General features: G+C 38.6%; 1 protein-coding gene across 7 annotated transcripts in view; it reads left to right on the top strand.

Annotated features, from left to right (window-relative positions):
- Positions 1-20,133, top strand: part of ANO4 (anoctamin 4) — a 1,520,875-nt gene that overhangs the window by 1,451,719 nt on the left and 49,023 nt on the right. For 6 of the 7 annotated variants that reach the window (XM_044087781.1, XM_044087780.1, XM_044087778.1 and 3 more), the window contains one exon: positions 11,692-11,896. In XM_044087781.1, the coding sequence (XP_043943716.1) occupies positions 11,692-11,883 (192 nt within the window). In that variant the 3' untranslated portion in view covers positions 11,884-11,896. The remainder of the gene's footprint in view (positions 1-11,691; positions 11,897-20,133) is intronic. The other variant, XM_044087779.1, reaches the window with a different exon arrangement.

Here is a 20,133-nt window from a genome sequence, read left to right as displayed (position 1 = left end):
AAAATACTCTCTGACTGTCAATTGGCAACACCATTCCTGGCTACTACAAAGCTCTATTATTGGACATGCTATTCAATGCCTTCCCCTCTGTGATCACCATACAGTTCTGTGTGCCCTCTCCACCAACAGCTCTTCTTCAAGTAATGTAGTCCATGTAGCCAGCACTTCTTTTACTGCCTCCCTGCAATCTGTCCCTTCTTTTTATTTTGGTACTCTGACCAACTTTATATTTTTTCCACATGTTCTATCTACTGCATCAATTATTCTTTCTTCCATGCATTCTAGGTGCTTTTCAGCTGCATCTGCTCAGACTTATAGTTCTCCATTTTCTTCAGTTAGGTTCTGAATAATATTGGAATGGTTTTCCAGCCCTTCTTAGAGTTCAACCATTTGACCCTCCTATGCCGTCATACTCTTGCTTTTCTCATTTCCCTCACTGCTTGCCATATTTGTGCTAGCGTCACATGGTCTTCCATATTTCCTTCCACTTCTCACTACATCTTTTTTCCCCCTTTTTCCTTTAATTTTTTCTTTTTTCTTCATTTTCTTGGGGGGCATTATTATTTCTTTATACTTTATGTCGTGATGTATCCCCTTCTGGCTAGTCACTGAAGCTCCTCAGATGGCTATTTATCAGCAGGCTACCATGCCAGAAATCAGATTGCCATGATCTGTGTTTCAATGGCAAGAAAGAAAGGGAAAGGCTGTATACAGAGGTTGTTTTGAGCAATCACTCACTAGCATGTATTTTGGAGGTGAAATGAATTCAGTGTGCATTATATTTGTTTGATAGCAGAAGGAGACAACCTTGTTCAGTTGACCCCTGAGAATGTCTTTTACACTAATACTGTGTCCGTCTTCTCCTCATATCTCATGTAAGAAGAACTGCAATTCCTGTAGCCTCTGGTCATATTCCTTCGCCTCCATTCTGCAGATCTTTCTGGTAAGTTTCTTCCATATTCCTTACAGAATCCTGTGCTCTTTTCCTTATATGGGCTCCAGAACAGGTGTGATCTGATTAGGTTCTGTATACTGGAAGCAATAAGCAATATATCTATATTACAGAAATATACCCATGACCCTCCCCCCACCATTGCATTCCATTTGCTGCTGCCACTGGCCTTTCATTCTGCTCCTGGTGATCCACTTTAGCTGTGATCGACACCCTCAGCTCTTTTTACTGCTGTGTTGCCTTCAGTTTCACACCTGCCAGCTGATGCGTGACACCAGGGCTGTTGCAGTCAACATGCAGTACTTTCTATTTGTCTGCACTCAACCTCAGCTGTCGCCTTTCTGCCCAGGTGTTCAGCCTTTTCAAATCCATCTCTAACTAGTACCCCCATCCTACACTGCTGTTCCTTTATGTAATCAGAAGAGGGGATGATCTTATTCTCTGTTCACTCGGATTTTTATTTGGCAAGTATACATCAGAGTACAGGAGTCAAACAGCTAAGGAGGCACCCCTGCTACTGGAATATAGCATTTCTCCTATCCCTACCCTATAGCACTTTAATAGCCACTTCTTTAATTTCTGACATTGTCCCTGTCACTGCAACCCATTGTGTCATACCACTCAGTCATGTAGCTATCCAATTCCTCTGTCTTGGTCTTACTCCCTACTGCTTACCCAGTAAAACCCTTGTCATAGGTCTGGACTTAATTCCATGTTTTCTCATTGGTATACTGTGGCTTAAGATCAGCACGGTATTTGATAATGGGACATAGTCTAAAAGCTTTGGAGCAGTAGAATGGAGACTTTCTAGTCAGAAGGCATCACTGTCTGCTGATGATGCCCCACCCCTAAATATGCATGAATCGGGAGAAGGAGGTGGAGTTACAGACTCATACCCCAAGTAAAGAGTTGCATATACTTAACTGTGTATCAATGCTATGTTATAGCACCCCATCTAAGTTTATGGTCAGTGCCCTAAAATGTTTCACTGCACAGGGCGTGCAAAGTATTTGACACCGGGGCAGTGACTATAGGCATGCACTTCATCTACAATCCTAGGAGGAGACTAAAGATTGACAATGACATCTGCTACAAAATGGAGTGATGCTATTGGGGGTTACATTACTCATGGAAATTCAGAAACAATCATTGCAAATGAATCTTTTTATGTATTGATGCCATAGTCAGAGAAATAACAGAGAATGAAAATCATCATCTGATCATTAGCACACTAGCAGGGATTAAACCTAAGTAGAGAGGAGGAATGAGACCACAAAGCTGTACTTGTATGTTTGGGCATAACACTGTGCATTGATGATACTTTAGATATAGTAGAAATATATGTCATTATTCAGATTTTAACTTTAGGGGTGTTTGGACATTTTCCTAATATTGCGGGTTAGCGGAGGTAGATACTAAAGATGTACTGTATATATTTTGTGACTATTTTAAGTATGTGTATAGATCAACAATGTTTGGCTGTTGGGACGTAGATAAGAGTTTGATGCAGCATGCATATGCCATATCACTTACCTTCACAAAGCATACAAATGCCCACTGTTATCCATGGTCAAAGGATAGGAGAAATGTTATATTCCAGTAGCAGTGGTGCCTCCTTAGCTGTTTGACTTCCCAGTGTTTGTCTTCATGTGGAGTCATATGTTAAATGGCAGCAGGCAATTGTAGCACGTAAGCTTTAAATTTAACCTTTTACTTTACATATTTTTGTAGTCGGGAGTGGCAGAGAAGTATGTAAGAGTGGTACAGGTTATGTACAAGGTAGTGTGACAGCAGTGAGATCTGTAGTGGGAGTGACAGATGCATTTAAGGTGGAGGTAGGATTACATCAAGTCCTTTCTTATTTGCAGTGGTGATGGACAGGTTGACAGATGAGATTAGACAGGAATCCCCATGGACTATGTTGTTTGCAGATGACATTGTGATATGTAATGAGAGTAGGGAACAGGTTGAGGAGATCCTGGAGAAGTGGAGATATGTTCTAGAGAGGAGAGGAATGAAGGTCAACAGGATTAAGACAGAATATATGTGTGTGAATGAGAGAGAGAGGATAGCGGAATGGTGAGGATGCTGGGAGGAGAGTTGGCAAAGGTGGATGAGTTTAAATACTTGGGATCAACAGTTCAGAGTAATGGCGAGTGTGGAAAAGAGGTGAAGAAGAGAGTACAGGCAGGGTGGAGTAGGTGGCGATGAGTGTCAGAAGTGATTTGTGACAGACAAGTACCAGTAAGAGTGAAAGAGAAGGTCTACAAGAGGATAGTGAGACCAGCTATGTTATACGGGTTGGAGACAGTGCATTGACAAAAAGGCAGGAGTCAGAGCTGGATGTGGCAGAGTTAAAGATGTTAAGATTTGCACTGGGTCTGATGAGGGTAGACAGGATTAGGAATAAGTATATTAGAGGGTCAGCCCAGGTTGGAAGGTTTGGAGACAAAGCCAGAGAGGTGAGATTGTGTTGGTTTGGACGTGCTGAGGAGGGATGCTGGGTATATTGGGAAAAGGATGCTAAGGATGAAGCTGCGAGTTAAGAGGAAAAGAGAAAGGCCTAAGATAAGGTTTATGGATGTGGAGAGAGAGGACATGCAGGTGGTTGGTGTGACAGAGCAAGATGCAGAAGACAGGAAAAAATGGAAACAGATGATCCGCTGTGGAGACCTCTAATGGGAACAGCTGAAAGAAAAGAAGACTTTGCATATTTTTAGTGCTATAATTTAAATCCTTACATGTGACTTAAAGCATATTTTTTTGCAACTACATGTTAATTTTGTGAAGCTAGAAAATAAACTATGTGATATTAAGACTCAAAGTCTTGATGGCATATTAAACCATGTGCCATCTGCTCCCACTGAGAAACACGGTGTAAGACAAATTACGACTGCAGCACTTTGATGGCATATTAAACCATGTGCCATCTGCTCCCACTTAGAAACACGGTGTAAGACAAATTACGACTGCAGCACTTTGATGGCATATTAAACCATGTGCCATCTGCTCCCACTTAGAAACACGGTGTAAGACAAATTACGACTGCAGCACTTTGATGGCATATTAAACCATGTGCCATCTGCTCCAACAAAGAAACAGTGTAAGACAAATTACGACTGCAGCACTTTGATGACATATTAAACCGTGTGCCATCTGCTCCCACTTAGAAACACGGTGTAAGACAAATTACGACTGCAGCACTTTGATGACATATTAAACCATGTGCCATCTGCTCCCACTTAGAAACACGGTGTAAGACAACTTACGACTGCAGCACTTTGATGACATATTAAACCATGTGCCATCTGCTCCCACTTAGAAACACGGTGTAAGACAAATTACGCCTGCAGCACTTTGATGACATATTAAACCATGTGCCATCTGCTCCCACTTAGAAACACGGTGTAAGACAAATTACGCCTGCAGCACTTTGATGACATATTAAACCATGTGCCATCTGCTCCCACTTAGAAACACGGTGTAAGACAAATTATGCCTGCAGCACTTTGATGACATATTAAACCATGTGCCATCTGCTCCCACTTAGAAACATGGTGTAAGACAAATCACGACTGCAGCACTTTGATGGCATATTAAACCATGTGCCATCTGCTCCCACTTAGAAACACGGTGTAAGACAAATTACGCCTGCAGCACTTTGATGGCATATTAAACCATGTGCCATCTGCTCCCACTTAGAAACACGGTGTAAGACAACTTACGACTGCAGCACTTTGATGGCATATTAAACCATGTGCCATCTGCTCCCACTTAGAAACACGGTGTAAGACAAATTACGCCTGCAGCACTTTGATGACATATTAAACCATGTGCCATCTGCTCCCACTTAGAAACACGGTGTAAGACAAATTACGCCTGCAGCACTTTGATGACATATTAAACCATGTGCCATCTGCTCCCACTTAGAAACACGGTGTAAGACAAATCAAGACTGCAGCACTTTGATGGCATATTAAACCATGTGCCATCTGCTCCCACTTAGAAACACGGTGTAAGACAAATTACGACTGCAGCACTTTGATGACATATTAAACCATGTGCCATCTGCTCCCACTTAGAAACACGGTGTAAGACAAATTACGCCTGCAGCACTTTGATGGCATATTAAACCATGTGCCATCTGCTCCCACTTAGAAACACGGTGTAAGACAAATTACGCCTGCAGCACTTTGATGGCATATTAAACCATGTGCCATCTGCTCCCAGTGTAAGACAAATTACGCCTGCAGCACTTTGATGGCATATTAAACCATGTGCCATCTGCTCCCAAAACACGGTGTAAGACAACTTACGACTGCAGCACTTTGATGACATATTAAACCATGTGCCATCTGCTCCCACTTAGAAACACGGTGTAAGACAAATTATGCCTGCAGCACTTTGATGACATATTAAACCATGTGCCATCTGCTCCCACTTAGAAACGTAAGACAAATTACGCCTGCAGCACTTTGATGACATATTAAACCATGTGCCATCTGCTCCCACTTAGAAATACGGTGTAAGACAAATAGCACTTTGATGGCATATTAAACCATGTGCCATCTGCTCCCCTGCTCCCCACTAGAAACACGGTAAGACAAAAACGGCCTGGCAGCACTTTGATGGCATATTAAACCATGTGCCATCTGCTCCCGTAAGACAAATTACGCCTGCAGCACTTTGATGGCATATTAAACCATGTGCCATCTGCTCCCACTAGAAACACGGTGTAAGACAAATTACGACTGCAGCACTTTGATGGCATATTAAACCATGTGCCATCTGCTCCCACTAGAAACACGGTGTAAGACAAATTACGACTGCAGCACTTTGATGGCATATTAAACCATGTGCCATCTGCTCCCACTTAGAAACACGGTGTAAGACAAATTATGCCTGCAGCACTTTGATGACATATTAAACCATGTGCCATCTGCTCCCACTTAGAAACACGGTGTAAGACAAATTACGCCTGCAGCACTTTGATGACATATTAAACCATGTGCCATCTGCTCCCACTTAGAAACACGGTGTAAGACAAATTACGACTGCAGCACTTTGATGGCATATTAAACCATGTGCCATCTGCTCCCACTTAGAAACACGGTGTAAGACAAATTACGACTGCAGCACTTTGATGGCATATTAAACTATGTGCCACCTGCTCCCACTTAGAAGCACGGTGTAAGACAAATTACGACTGCAGCACTTTGATGGCATATTAGACCATGTGCCATCTGCTCCCACTTAGAAACATGGTGTAAGACAACTTACGACTGCAGCACTTTGATGGCATATTAAACCATGTGCCATCTGCTCCCACTTAGAAACATGGTGTAAGACAAATTACGCCTGCAGCACTTTGATGGCATATTAAACCATGTGCCATCTGCTCCCACTTAGAAACACGGTGTAAGACAAATTACGACTGCAGCACTTTGATGGCATATTAAACCATGTGCCATCTGCTCCCACTTAGAAACATGGTGTAAGACAAATTACGACTGCAGCACTTTGATGGCATATTAAACCATGTGCCATCTGCTCCCACTTAGAAACACGGTGTAAGACAAATTACGCCTGCAGCACTTTGATGGCATATTAAACCATGTGCCATCTGCTCCCACTTAGAAACACGGTGTAAGACAAATTACGACTGCAGCACTTTGATGGCATATTAAACCATGTGCCATCTGCTCCCACTTAGAAACACGGTGTAAGACAAATTACGCCTGCAGCACTTTGATGGCATATTAAACCATGTGCCATCTGCTCCCACTTAGAAACACGGTGTAAGACAAATTATGCCTGCAGCACTTTGATGACATATTAAACCATGTGCCATCTGCTCCCACTTAGAAACACGGTGTAAGACAAATTACGCCTGCAGCACTTTGATGACATATTAAACCATGTGCCATCTGCTCCCACTTAGAAACACGGTGTAAGACAAATCACGACTGCAGCACTTTGATGGCATATTAAACCATGTGCCATCTGCTCCCACTTAGAAACACGGTGTAAGACAAATTACGACTGCAGCACTTTGATGGCATATTAAACCATGTGCCATCTGCTCCCACTTAGAAACACGGTGTAAGACAAATTACGACTGCAGCACTTTGATGGCATATTAAACCATGTGCCATCTGCTCCCACTTAGAAACATGGTGTAAGACAACTTACGACTGCAGCACTTTGATGGCATATTAAACCATGTGCCATCTGCTCCCACTTAGAAACACAGTGTAAGACAAATTACGCCTGCAGCACTTTGATGACATATTAAACCATGTGCCATCTGCTCCCACTTAGAAACACGGTGTAAGACAAATTATGCCTGCAGCACTTTGATGACATATTAAACCATGTGCCATCTGCTCCCACTTAGAAACACGGTGTAAGACAAATTACGCCTGCAGCACTTTGATGATATATTAAACCATGTGCCATCTGTTCCCACTTAGAAACACGGTGTAAGACAAATTACGCCTGCAGCACTTTGATGACATATTAAACCATGTGCCATCTGCTCCCACTTAGAAACACGGTGTAAGACAAATTACGCCTGCAGCACTTTGATGACATATTAAACCATGTGCCATCTGCTCCCACTTAGAAACACGGTGTAAGACAAATTACGACTGCAGCACTTTGATGGCATATTAAACCATGTGCCATCTGCTCCCACTTAGAAACACGGTGTAAGACAAATTATGACTGCAGCACTTTGATGGCATATTAAACCATGTGCCATCTGCTCCCACTTAGAAACACGGTGTAAGACAACTTACGACTGCAGCACTTTGATGGCATATTAAACCATGTGCCATCTGCTCCCACTTAGAAACACGGTGTAAGACAAATTACGCCTGCAGCACTTTGATGACATATTAAACCATGTGCCATCTGCTCCCACTTAGAAACACGGTGTAAGACAAATTAAGCCTGCAGCACTTTGATGACATATTAAACCATGTGCCATCTGCTCCCACTTAGAAACACGGTGTAAGACAAATTACGCCTGCAGCACTTTGATGACATATTAAACCATGTGCCATCTGCTCCCACTTAGAAACACGGTGTAAGACAAATTACGCCTGCAGCACTTTGATGACATATTAAACCATGTGCCATCTGCTCCCACTTAGAAACACGGTGTAAGACAAATTACGCCTGCAGCACTTTGATGACATATTAAACCATGTGCCATCTGCTCCCACTTAGAAACACGGTGTAAGACAAATTACGCCTGCAGCACTTTGATGACATATTAAACCATGTGCCATCTGCTCCCACTTAGAAACACGGTGTAAGACAAATCACGCCTGCAGCACTAACGCCACATTCTTGCTCCTCCCCTAAATCAAAAAATATAGTTATAGGAAAGCTGGGAATGAAGGAGCAGAAAAACAGTGATAGGGTAGAAGTAATGCCATATTATTATGTGGCATTCGATTCCAATATATTTCCATCTGTGAGTAGGTAATGAGTAAAGTGTGAGTTGTGTTAAGCATTGGGGTTCTGAAATACAAAATCACCAGCTCTACTATTTATGGTTCCATATGAAGATCTGGGCACTAAAATGTGCCAGACTTCTAGATTCGATCAGACATTAAAAACTGTTATAACAGAGTGTAACCAATGAAAACGTTCCAGGTGAAACTTTTTAATAGTAAGGTTAAAAAGGCTACCAAAATTGTATTTTAGCCATATTAAAAATAAAGAGAATTAAAAGGAAAACACACTACCACAAACCAGCAAAATGCTTGTTCCAAACCATCTTACCAAAATGTGATGAAACATTCTTTTCTATGGCATTCACCATTTTATATCCAGTTAAACTGGAGGTGTGTACAGCTCATTAAACTACCTTAAAGCTCATGCATTTTTTGGGACAATTGGATAAATAGCATCAGAGCTACTGGACCACATAATTTTAAGCTTATCTATAGTAGCAGAATGGAATGTGACTGTTGTTTGGCTTTCACACAGTAGTTGACAGAGAAAGAGAGAGAGAGACAGACATGTGAACAAATAAGACATTAACAGAAAGATGAAATAGGCATGTCTTCTATTTATCATTCTCCAACAGACTAGATTTCCTGTATAACCTTCAGCAATTTATACACTAGCCTTTTATCCGACTTTTTTCCTTCCCTTAGTAGCATGTGTTTGCGGTGTCAGTAGCTCAACAGGTGTCATACTTACCTTTGTTACTGAAAAATCAGAAGAATATGGATTCTATTCCTATGCCAGATATTCAGATTCATTTTCCAGTACTGACACTAATTTGCAGAATATGGCGGGTGTTGTACTCCTGAGTATGCCGTCCTTCAAGTGAGATGTTAAAACGAGGTCCTATCTGTTAGCTGTTGTTAGTTTGGGTCGACATAAAAGATTATATGCCACTTACTGAAGAATTTAGGGAAAAGGATAGCAGAAGTTCCCTGGTACCCTGGCCTTCCCTGGTTAGTGTGAATACCACTGTCTTCTCTGAAGAGAGGCTGCTGACCTAATGGGGCAAACGCGGTCAACAGATGTCTGCATCCCACTGTTGCTATTACACCTCAGTCATTGATTGCTATGCTCTTACTTCACAGGGTACATGCAGAAGGTGATTTTGTAAATGAGTTATACCTTGAGCTATCCTCTGCAGTGTAAGGTTATGAGGACTGATCTCTCTCTCGCTTTCTCAATCTCTCGCTCTCTTATAGTTATATAGATGATATCTGCCTTTACCTTGCCTTCCTTTAGGAGCATATATTGGCTCCTAATTCTCTTTCAGGTAGTCTAAATGTCAGCTTTGATCTAAATAGAAGCAATCAACTGCACTTCTGTCCTACTTAAGCTGAAGCACGGAATTAGTATGTGACCACAAGACCCCTCCAGCTCCAAACAAGGACTTTATGGTTCACAGTAGACATATATGACCTTAGGGGCGTAGGTTTGCAGGCTTGGTGGTTAACTGAAGAGGCACGGAAAGATGGAAGTCTTGGTGTAGATATTAGCATACTCCTGGGTGGGCTAAGGTTTTCTACGCGGTGCCTAGGAAGCTTCAGGAAAGATTTTCTTTACTCCTTCAGCTTAAGTAAAAGCAGTTGTATGGTAAATTTTACTTGCAAAGTTTGATGTGCAAAGATGTTTCTCCATTTGTATAGTTAATAGCATCGCTCACAGATTGAATTAGAAATATCTAGGCATTCGGGATTTTCCATAAAATAAATAGTATGCAGTTCCTACGCAGTCTCAGTAGTGTAGTGCTAACAGACAATCAAACGGGCATTAAGAGCAGCTTGTGCCTCCATGATGATAGGTATTATGTTGCTTGCATTATATGAGGGTACAGCTGGGGTTAAGGGAGTAGCGTTAAGACAAAATATGATATTAAAGAACAAGGTAGTGAGGGAACAGGGCTAACAGTACAGTAAAGAAGGTAATGAGGTACCTGATGAACTCACAAAAAATCAGTAGAGAATGGATTGAGGTAAAGCTACTTATGCAACTAAATAGATGCAACTAGAAATGTCCAGTAATACATCGTTTTCCTCATGCAAGTCATTTTTATTGTAGAAATTAGTCATATCTCAGCTGTGGAATTATACCACTGTGGTTAGCTTTAGGAAATCCCTAAAGTCCTGCTTCTTTCATTATGTCTGCTCATCTTGGTTATAACAATGTAGCCAATGGCAGATGCTTCTCTATGCTTTATTATTTTAATCACTGTTTATTTTGCATTTTTACTTAATTTTAAGTTTGTACTCACTGTTACCTGCTTACATTTAAGCACACAATAAAGCTTTCTTCACTGATTGCTTTATAAAGTGCAAACATATGAAAGTAGCATAACCCAGTATTTCAATAAACACGAAAGGAGAAAGGAAACAGCAGCTGTGCCATGCTGCATCAGTTTAATCCCTGGGCACAAATAGTCCCACTGACTTTTAATTCTGTGCTTAGGTTGTTGTCATTTGAACAGACAGAAGTGAGCCTTTAAATGTAACTATGACTTGTAATGTCTGCAACAGTTACCTGTTTTCTATTTTCAATATTTCATTTATTTAGTATTCTAAGTTTGATTAAAAGATACAATGGCTTCTTCAGAATACAACTTTTTCCTGCAGTAATAAATTTTCTTTCAGATTACTTTTAATAATATACATAATAATTAAAGGAAGTGAGTGACATTTGTCATTTAGAGACCCATTTATATCCACACCACATGCCTGTTCCGTTCCTGAGTTATACATAGTAAGGGAACATCACGCACATGAATAAGCAAAAGAAAACTAGATATAACCTAAATATTAAATTGCCTTTTACCCAGTCAGTACAATAATACATGACGTGCTCATTTACCCGAGTTTAATTCTCTAGAATGGGCTTGAACTTACAAGGTTTTTTTTTCAGTTTACATTTTTAATAAAAAAAATCAATGCCATGATTTACCTGGGATGAAGTTAAAAGGAATACAGTTGCAGATTTCTTTTAACTTTCTGAATCTTTATTAATATGCAAGTAACATTTTACATGTTACATAACTGTAGTAGTGTTTAAAGGAAGATTTCATGCATTAAATTAGCAGTATTTATATTGTAGTACGTATTTCAAATTGAGTAGTTTTTTATAATGCTGTTTTCAGAATTTTATTTTCATGTAATTGCCTTTACTGTAGTATGTAGCTTAACTTTTTTTATTGATCTATCCCACTGTTAACATCGCATCCCTTTCAGCATCTTGTGTTCACTGTAAAAAACCTGATATCCTACCTGATCCCTGATCTGCCAAAGGACTTGAGGGACCGAATGCGCAGGGAAAAATATCTAATTCAGGAAATGATGTATGAAGCTGAATTAGAACGTCTACAGAAAGAAAAAAAGGAGAGAAAGAAAAATGGGAAATCGTACCATAATGAGTGGCCATGAATGCAAAAGTAAGGTAATGGATGTGATATTTTTATATGCATGTTTTCCATAAAACCTGTTGTTCAAAATGGCAGAAAAAATGTGAGCAAACATGGCATGCACAGAGACATTGACATTATAAATTATACTGTGTGTGTGTGTGTGTGTGTGTGTGTGTGTGTGTGTGTGTGTGTGTGTGTGTGTGTGTGTGTGTGTGTGTGTGTATGGTGTAAGGAACAGTCCAAACCACAAATCCTGTTTATAAAAGTATACTAATATATATATTTTTTGGTACTTACGTATTATCGCAACCACATTTTCGCCTTGATGCTGGTTGCTCCTCCTTGTGTCAACTGAGACCAATGAAGTATGAGAAAACTTCAAAGACATGTTTTCTTTAATGTGTTATTGTTTTTAGGATGTTTTTTCACTTCAATGGCTGAAAAAATAAGGTTTGAAAAATAGGTTTCCCCATTTACTGCCAGCATCTCAAGTTGTCAGTTAAGAAAGTCCAACGTTCCACTTAAAACGTGTTCCGCGTTCCTTTTTCTCAGCCTTTGCCCTGAGAACAGAAAGCATCAGGAAAGAAAAGCAAAGCAGTACCCAGTCTAACTTCCTAAAAAAGTAATCGGGAAGGGTAGACTGTTAAAACATAATCTTGGTGGTGGGCTTGTAAAACTAGTAAGGGTTTGCACATGTTAGGATTTGTGGCTAGTGTGCTCAGAAGCAGCTAATTTGTTGGAAGTGTGAGTGTGTGTGTGTGTGTGTGTGTGTGTGTGTGTGTGTGTGTGTGTGTGTGTGTGTGTGTGTGTGTGTGTGTGTGTGTGTGTGTGTGTGTGTTTCTAACATCGTACGCTATGACTGCCCACACTCCTTTCAGGCCAACGTACTTATATACAGACAGCCACTGCAATCGCTCGTTGAATTCAATGCCTGATGTCTTTCAAGCACGCTAGCAACAAATCCTCAAATTTGAACCCTTACTCATTTTAAAAAGCCACTACCAACATCCCAGAAGAGATTTTTACAGTTTACCCTTCCTGATTACACTTCCTTGTCATTGTTTGAGTAAAAGAGAAGAAAGTCCAGCACGTCGAAAATGAGGTTGTGATAATACGCAAGTACCATTTTTTCAAATTCTTTTATTGGTTTTCTGTTAAAGATTCATAGCATTCTAATTCCAGAATGATGTTTTTCTTTCTTAGTAGACAACAAATTTAGAAGCACTGATTGTTACTGTTAAAGTGACACCCCGACCACATGTGTAAAAATGGGAAAAAGGGGTTGTAGATGGATGGATGGATAATGCTGCTTAAGTTTCACCTTGCTTATTATGGTGACGACTGTAAATTAGGATACATTGCACAACATAGGCTTGATAGAAGCATCTGGGGAGACCCTGGAAAGAAGAAAGACAAATGGTGGGAGATTGGCATAATGGTTAAGTTGATTACCTTACACACACAAGGTGCAGTGCTTGATTCTCACATGGAGTAATTGGCTAGGCTTAAAATGGCCCATAAGAGCAGTTAGCCTAGTAATAATCTATGAATCTATAAAGCCTGCATGCTTCAACTGGAGTTAAAAGTGTGAGGAATGTATCCAGGGGCTTGCACTTCATCTACATTTCCAGGTGGAGACTGGAAGATGATGATGACCTCTGCCTGCAAAAAGAGCGATGGTATTGGCGGCTGCATTACTGAAGGAAATGGGTAGCAATCCCCTCACTCACCCAATTACATACCCAGCCATTGTGAACAGGCCCCTATTATTTCATTGAACTGCCACATTGTCAAATGGCGTTTTATCATAAACACCATTCATCAAACCTTTCTGACTGAAATCGTGTTGCGGTAGAGCTCAAGAAATTTGACCTTTCCCCACTGTAGTGCAGTCTCAAAGTTGGTATATATAATTAGCAGGGGGTGTGGGGGTTTGATGAATGACATTTCCAATGAAATGCTGTTCAACAATTTCTCCATTCAGTGAAATTATATAGGTCCATTGGGACCTTGCAGGCATATTTATGGAACAGTACAGTTTAAGTAGAAAAAAAATTCATCTGTTGGATGTCTGGATGACGGTGATGTCATGGCTGTAGTCTTACACTATATAGAGTATCACATGGGTGCTAGCAGTCATGGTTAGCAGATACATGGGAGAAAAAGTAGCTTATAAAAAAAATAACAAACTGATTCTCTTTCAGTCCATTAATTTGAGAATTAAATGGATAGTATATCAATATCACCTTAAATTTCAACGTAATTAAATGCATTATTGTACCAAATTATGAATCAGTTGAGTGTATTCATAAAAAAAAAATGTTAAAATGAAAGTGAACACTGGAGATTTTAATGCATTTGTTGACAGGGATCTCAACTCTGACTATAATGTATTCACCATTCTAAGAAAATCATTTAGAGCAGTACAATTATTCCATAAAGATAGTGTAGGCATACCTCTCAACTTTTTGCAGAAAGTCCAGATTTTTTCATCATATTTTTAGTCTGTTCCTCATAAAATCTCTGTCTTTCTGGCAAATCATTGAGTATTGAAGTTATTAAATAATGGCATACATTTGAGTTTCAGATTTCGCATCCTTCAGAAAATGCATGCTAAGGGCAACTTTCTAAGTTTATAAGAGAAATATTTAAAATCTGTCTCCAATTTTGGGCCTGTGATCTACATTATTTTTGGCTTTACCCAGATTTCTTGCCATAAGACGTTAAGAAGTATGACTGAAACTAAATTCAAGTGTCTCTTCATTCCTTTGTCTATATGGCCTGTGAAGGAGACTAAATTAGCATTTTTTGACAGTAAATCAGAATAACTTTCAGAGAGGAAAATAAGTTATATAAATATAAACTGACCATCAAAACTAGTTAAAAGTCTTACAATCTGCTTTTGAACAATTGGACTAATTGGTAGGTTTGTAATATGGAAAAGCTTCAGTCTGAGTACATTCAAAACACAGCTGAAAAATGCAAACTTGTATTAAAGCTATTCACATGAATATTGAAGGAATATGAATGACTGTTGAGCTGTTGCCCTTAAAAACACACCATGTGTCCATTTTGCACTTACACAAACTTTTGGAATTTAAGTCATAGCATAACTCAACATAAAAGTAAATGTTAAAGTGTGACTTTTTGAGAAGTAATTATGGACTCCATGCAATTTTAATGACTCTTTATGCCTTATACACAATACCCCTTGTCTACCAGGACTAAAGACATGCAGTAGAGAAGCAAGTGATGTGCTGTTAGTGGACAGCATTCATCTTCCAGAGAAACCCAGAAAAAAAGAATGTTAGCTATGTGACGTGTTTGGGCTGTTCTCAAAGCACATACTGCAGTCTGTTCTAGGAGCCCACCTGTAGCACTAACATGTTGCTCTCTGAATTTGAACCAAAAGTCAAAAATAACTCCAGTTACACATGTTAAAGCAGAACCAGTCTCTATCAGGAACATGAGTAGGATTGAGTAAGATAAGGCAACTAGTCAAAAAAAAAAAACTTTACTATAAAACTTTAACGCTTTTGTCTCACAAAATAATTAAGACTCTTCAGAAGTAAAATCACCTATTGAATGGCAGTGTTGAATTGAATTAGTACATGTAAACACTACACTCCTCAACGTCAAGCCTACTGAAAAACAAATGTCCATTTCCTCAACAATATTCCCATCCATATAGCTTTGTATGACATGATGTCCTGGAGGGATACAAAACTCCAGGCTAGGCCCAAGTTCTCATCCAGCCAACTATGAGTAATGAATCCATATTAGCAGTTTGAAGCAGGTGTGTTACGTAACCAAGCTTGTTTCTAATCTACCTGATATTACATAACACTGCCCTAAGCAGTATATCAGGGGAATCAGGCCTTGTCTTTTGGTTAGAGTGGTACCACAATGCCTGCAGTGTCATCAAAGAGGAGGAGAAGACCACAGGGCCATTTGTCAGTTGGTTTCTGAGTCAGTGCATTACAATGACTTCACTGACTTCCTTGGAGCAGGTCTGCAGTGTCCCAGACTCTGGTTAAAGTAAAGGCTTTTCCATGCAAGCTATGTGAGCTCAGGTTTCAGTGAAAGACTGAAGTGCTGTATATTATGAAACATATATTGCCTTATTGTCTGTCTCATTAACTTCAGTATAGTTGCATCATTATGATTTTTTTTTAGTCAGCCATTTCACAGAATCATAGAATTATAGAAAACACCAGGCAGCTGGGCACGTTGTGATTTATACCTTACCAGTAACCACCCACAAATCTTACCTCACTTTGACTAATGCTTTAGTATTTGAACCATATTTATGTGTTTGCTTTGTTAATTAACTGACACCAGTTTTATTACCTTGCTGGTACTTACGTGTTCTGCTCTCATTTTTTGCTCATACTATTTCATATTCAATCTGTTTATTTATTATTGCCTTATTAAGCTGTGGTGGTGCAGTGGTAGCATTGTTGCCTCACAGCAAGAGGTTCTCCTGTTCGATTCTCGGCTGGAGCGCCTTCTGTGTGTAGTCTGCATGTCCTCCCTGTGGTTGAGTGGAGTTTGAAAAACATGCATGAATGGGTGTGCTTTCATTGAAGGTTGGGTGTCCGAGCTGGCACCATAAAAATCTACTGCTAATCATTAGCAGACTGGAGTTCCACTGTGGTGACCCCTAACTGGGAAAAGCCAAAAGAAGAACAACAACAATTGATCCTTCTTCAGTACCTCCTGTTGTCTGTCCACTGGCAGTCTCAATATTTACCTAGTGCACTTTTCTCCACCAACCAAGAAAAAGTAAAACCACCAAAATGGAAAAAAACTTGGTTAAAAAGCCAGCTTAGGAATACCATGAACCACACAGGGGTAAAAATAAATATTATAATAAAAATTGTAATAAAAAGTACTTGAAAGCTTTCATCCCTTAGTAATATGGGACTTCAGCAGAACAGGTGCCACTGTAAAAACATGTCTCTTGTAATTTGTGTGTATGCTGATCATGTCTAAATAACTAAATGTGTCTGTAATTTTTCTTTGTGGAGCTTTTCTCCCTGGGCCTCTGTTGAAAAAGGGCCTTTTCCGCTCAGTCAGACACCTCCAGTTAACAAATGTAAAATAAATAAAATAAATAAATTAATACATTCAGAATGCAGCTATTTAAACAACCAGAGGTGGGAAAAACAACCCTAATTAATGAACAATTGTAATTTAAAGGTACAAAGACATTCTAAAACCATACCTTACATGAATAAAGCAATACTGTATCATCATTACAGATATTTTAACGACAGTAGTTAGAACAATAAATGGATAAAAAATGACTGTGGCATAAATAAACCAAAATTATAAAAAACAGAATCTATTCTCTGTAAAATTTACCTTGCTCCCAGAAGTATTTCTATAAAAGAATTGCTCTAAGTTTCAAAGCACAGTAATGGAAATACAGTCATTGAGACCAGGTGCGTCACTTGCATTAAATTCAACCACTATAACAGTTCCTTGTATTCTGTCCAAATACCCCAGGTGCCACTTTTAGGATTCCAAGGTACTTGTTGCAAAACAAAAAAAAATGTTGTGTGCTACACAAGCAGTCGTATGCTTATACAAAGTATCATTCTAATTTTTGTTTTTAACATCATAAAGATGTTCATAAATTCTCCTAAGGAGGGTGCACTCAGTTTTACCTACATAAAAGGCAAAACAGGCATCACAAAATGCTAAGTAAATAACTCCTGATGTATTGCAGTTATAACTTTGCTTAAATCGAAAAACAAAGTTAATGGTGGGTAAATCAATAACCACCCTCTCACATATAAAACTGCATTGCTGACAAGCTCCAAACCTTCTAGTACCTAGGTGGCCAGCACAGGGTATGGAATGACATTTTGATGCTCTCTCTATTCTTTCTTTAATATTGCTGCTCCTCTTAAAAGTAAAATGAGGCAGGTCACCTACAACCTCCATAATTGCTGGATCATCCCCCCCAATATTTTCCAGTCAGTCCTATGTTCATAATAGTACCATTATCCTGGGAATAACTAAAAACCATATTCCTAGAAAAATATGACTCTTCCCACTTCTCTTTAGTGCTGCTAATGCTTCCTTTAAGATTGTTAGGTAGCCCATTATCTAAAATAGGAAAGAATTTAAAACTTCTTCCCATCAAAATTTCTTGATGGACATCTTCTAATAAATGGTCAGGAAAGCCCTTTTGCCAGAGCAAGGACTTTAAATTCTCTATTTCAATGTCCAAATCATCGTTGCCCAAAATCAATCTAGTTAGCATAACCATTTGACCCTTGACTAAACTGCGTTTTTGCATGTGGGGGTGACAACTGTCAAAGTGTAAATAACTGTTGGAGTGTGTGGGCTTTCGAAAAAGTCCAGACTTAATTTTTTTTCTTAAATAATCCTTTTCTAATAAAATGTTCAAATAATTTTTCTTAACAGAAAAACTATAAGTGAAGGACAATAATGTGGTACTGCTGTTCAAATAATCAAGAAACTCCTTAAGTTCAGGACAAAAATATCTAGGTATCTAAAATAGGCTGAAAATTTATTGGCATAAACACAGGTCAAAACATATTTCTTTTCCCAGCAGCACACGACAATATCAGTATATAGTGGAGAAGACATGGCTCCCATTGCTACACCACTTTTCTGTTTGTAATACTCCCCTTCAAAACAGACAAAATCATTTCTTAAAGCAAGACCCATAAACTCACACATCATAGAGTCATTATCATTTTCAAAAGTGTTCTGGTACTTACAAAATCCTAGAACCAAAAAACAGATGGATATAGCTAGCTACACACAGATGGAGACAAATGTAAAAATGGCTTAAAAATATTTATTAAACAAATTAAAATCTATTTTTTACAGCTTAAAAATATTTATTAAACAAATTAAAATCTAAATATTAAGCGCTTTCATACTGCTCACATCAGGACTTCCTCAGAATAACATATTCAACAGAAATTTTTATAATGAACTAAAATGAACAGAGTTATCACATACCTTCATGATTAAGTTAAAACAATTAAAAGTAATTAAAATTGCTAAACCCCCACCATTAATGAATAAACAAACATGCACACAAAATAAAAAAAAATCCTAACAAAATGTATAAGACCTTAGAATAGAATGTATTTAAAATTAATCCATTAAAGTGTTATATCAAGCCATGATAAGAGAGGATGGCCTAATGGTTAAGGTGTTTGCCTTACAAACTCAAGGTTTGAGTCTCACAAGGGCTAATTGACTAGGTTTAAAATGACTCACAAGGACAGTTAGCTTAATACTAATCTATGAAACTATTTACTAATAAAACATGAAAATTATTTCTTTAAACGCTTTACCTAAGATGTATGTATATATGTTATATAAATAAAAAAATATATTAAAATATGCAGATATCATTTGATACATAATGTACAAAAGCCACCATTTTACAATAGCAAAAGTATTAGAATAAAATCAAAACAACTTAACACCATTAAAGTTTTGAAGCCCTACATTTTAAGACAGGTTTTATGGAAACGTAATCATTTAAGCTGGGATGGTGAAGGCATTTAATTTAAATTTTCATAATTTTTTTTATCTTGCAGTTTATTCTCCCAACCCCCTTCCCTATAATCTATAACAACTTGTTCTAAAATGCCAAAAACTATAACAACTTGTTCTAAAATACCAAAAACAAATTCACAGTGTGTGGGTTTTGCTAAAGTATGCTTAAACAATGCATTATTATTCTTTGTTTTAATACTATATAGATGCTCATACATACGTTTCCTCAATGGTCTGTCTTTCTTACCAACAAGAAACCTGCACAATCCCTTGACTAGAACAATTTCCCTTTTTAATGAGATTTCTACTACGAAGAGCATTCTCTAATACAAACGTTTCCCTCTTCATAAATATATCTACAGTACCCACACCATCCTCATTTTCTAGTATCACCACTCCTTCCCTAATAGCATTAAAATTCCCTCAAAAATACTTGTGTAGTTTCTCCCAGTTTTAAACTCAAACTTGGGGTCCACACCAACTACGCCTACTAATTCTGGATTAAATCTTATCATATTCCAATTATTTGAAAGAATCCTTTTAACACTTTCTGTGGCATAATTATATTCAACCACCATAGCCTTTTTAAGATCCACTTATGGTCTGGGGAGCTTATTCCCTTTATCAATATTCTTAACTCCTAAGAGTGGTTTGTATTTAGTTCTCCATCCCATAATGATTTCTTGTGAGATATCCAAATGCAATTGACTTCTCT

This window comes from Protopterus annectens, chromosome 11.part0 (assembly GCF_019279795.1).
Source record: "Protopterus annectens isolate FY-2018-M chromosome 11.part0, PAN1.0, whole genome shotgun sequence".
Taxonomy (NCBI): Eukaryota; Metazoa; Chordata; order Ceratodontiformes; family Protopteridae; genus Protopterus; species Protopterus annectens.
The sequence above is the reverse complement of the archived record's forward strand: the minus strand, read 5'-3'. Positions and strand labels throughout refer to the sequence as shown.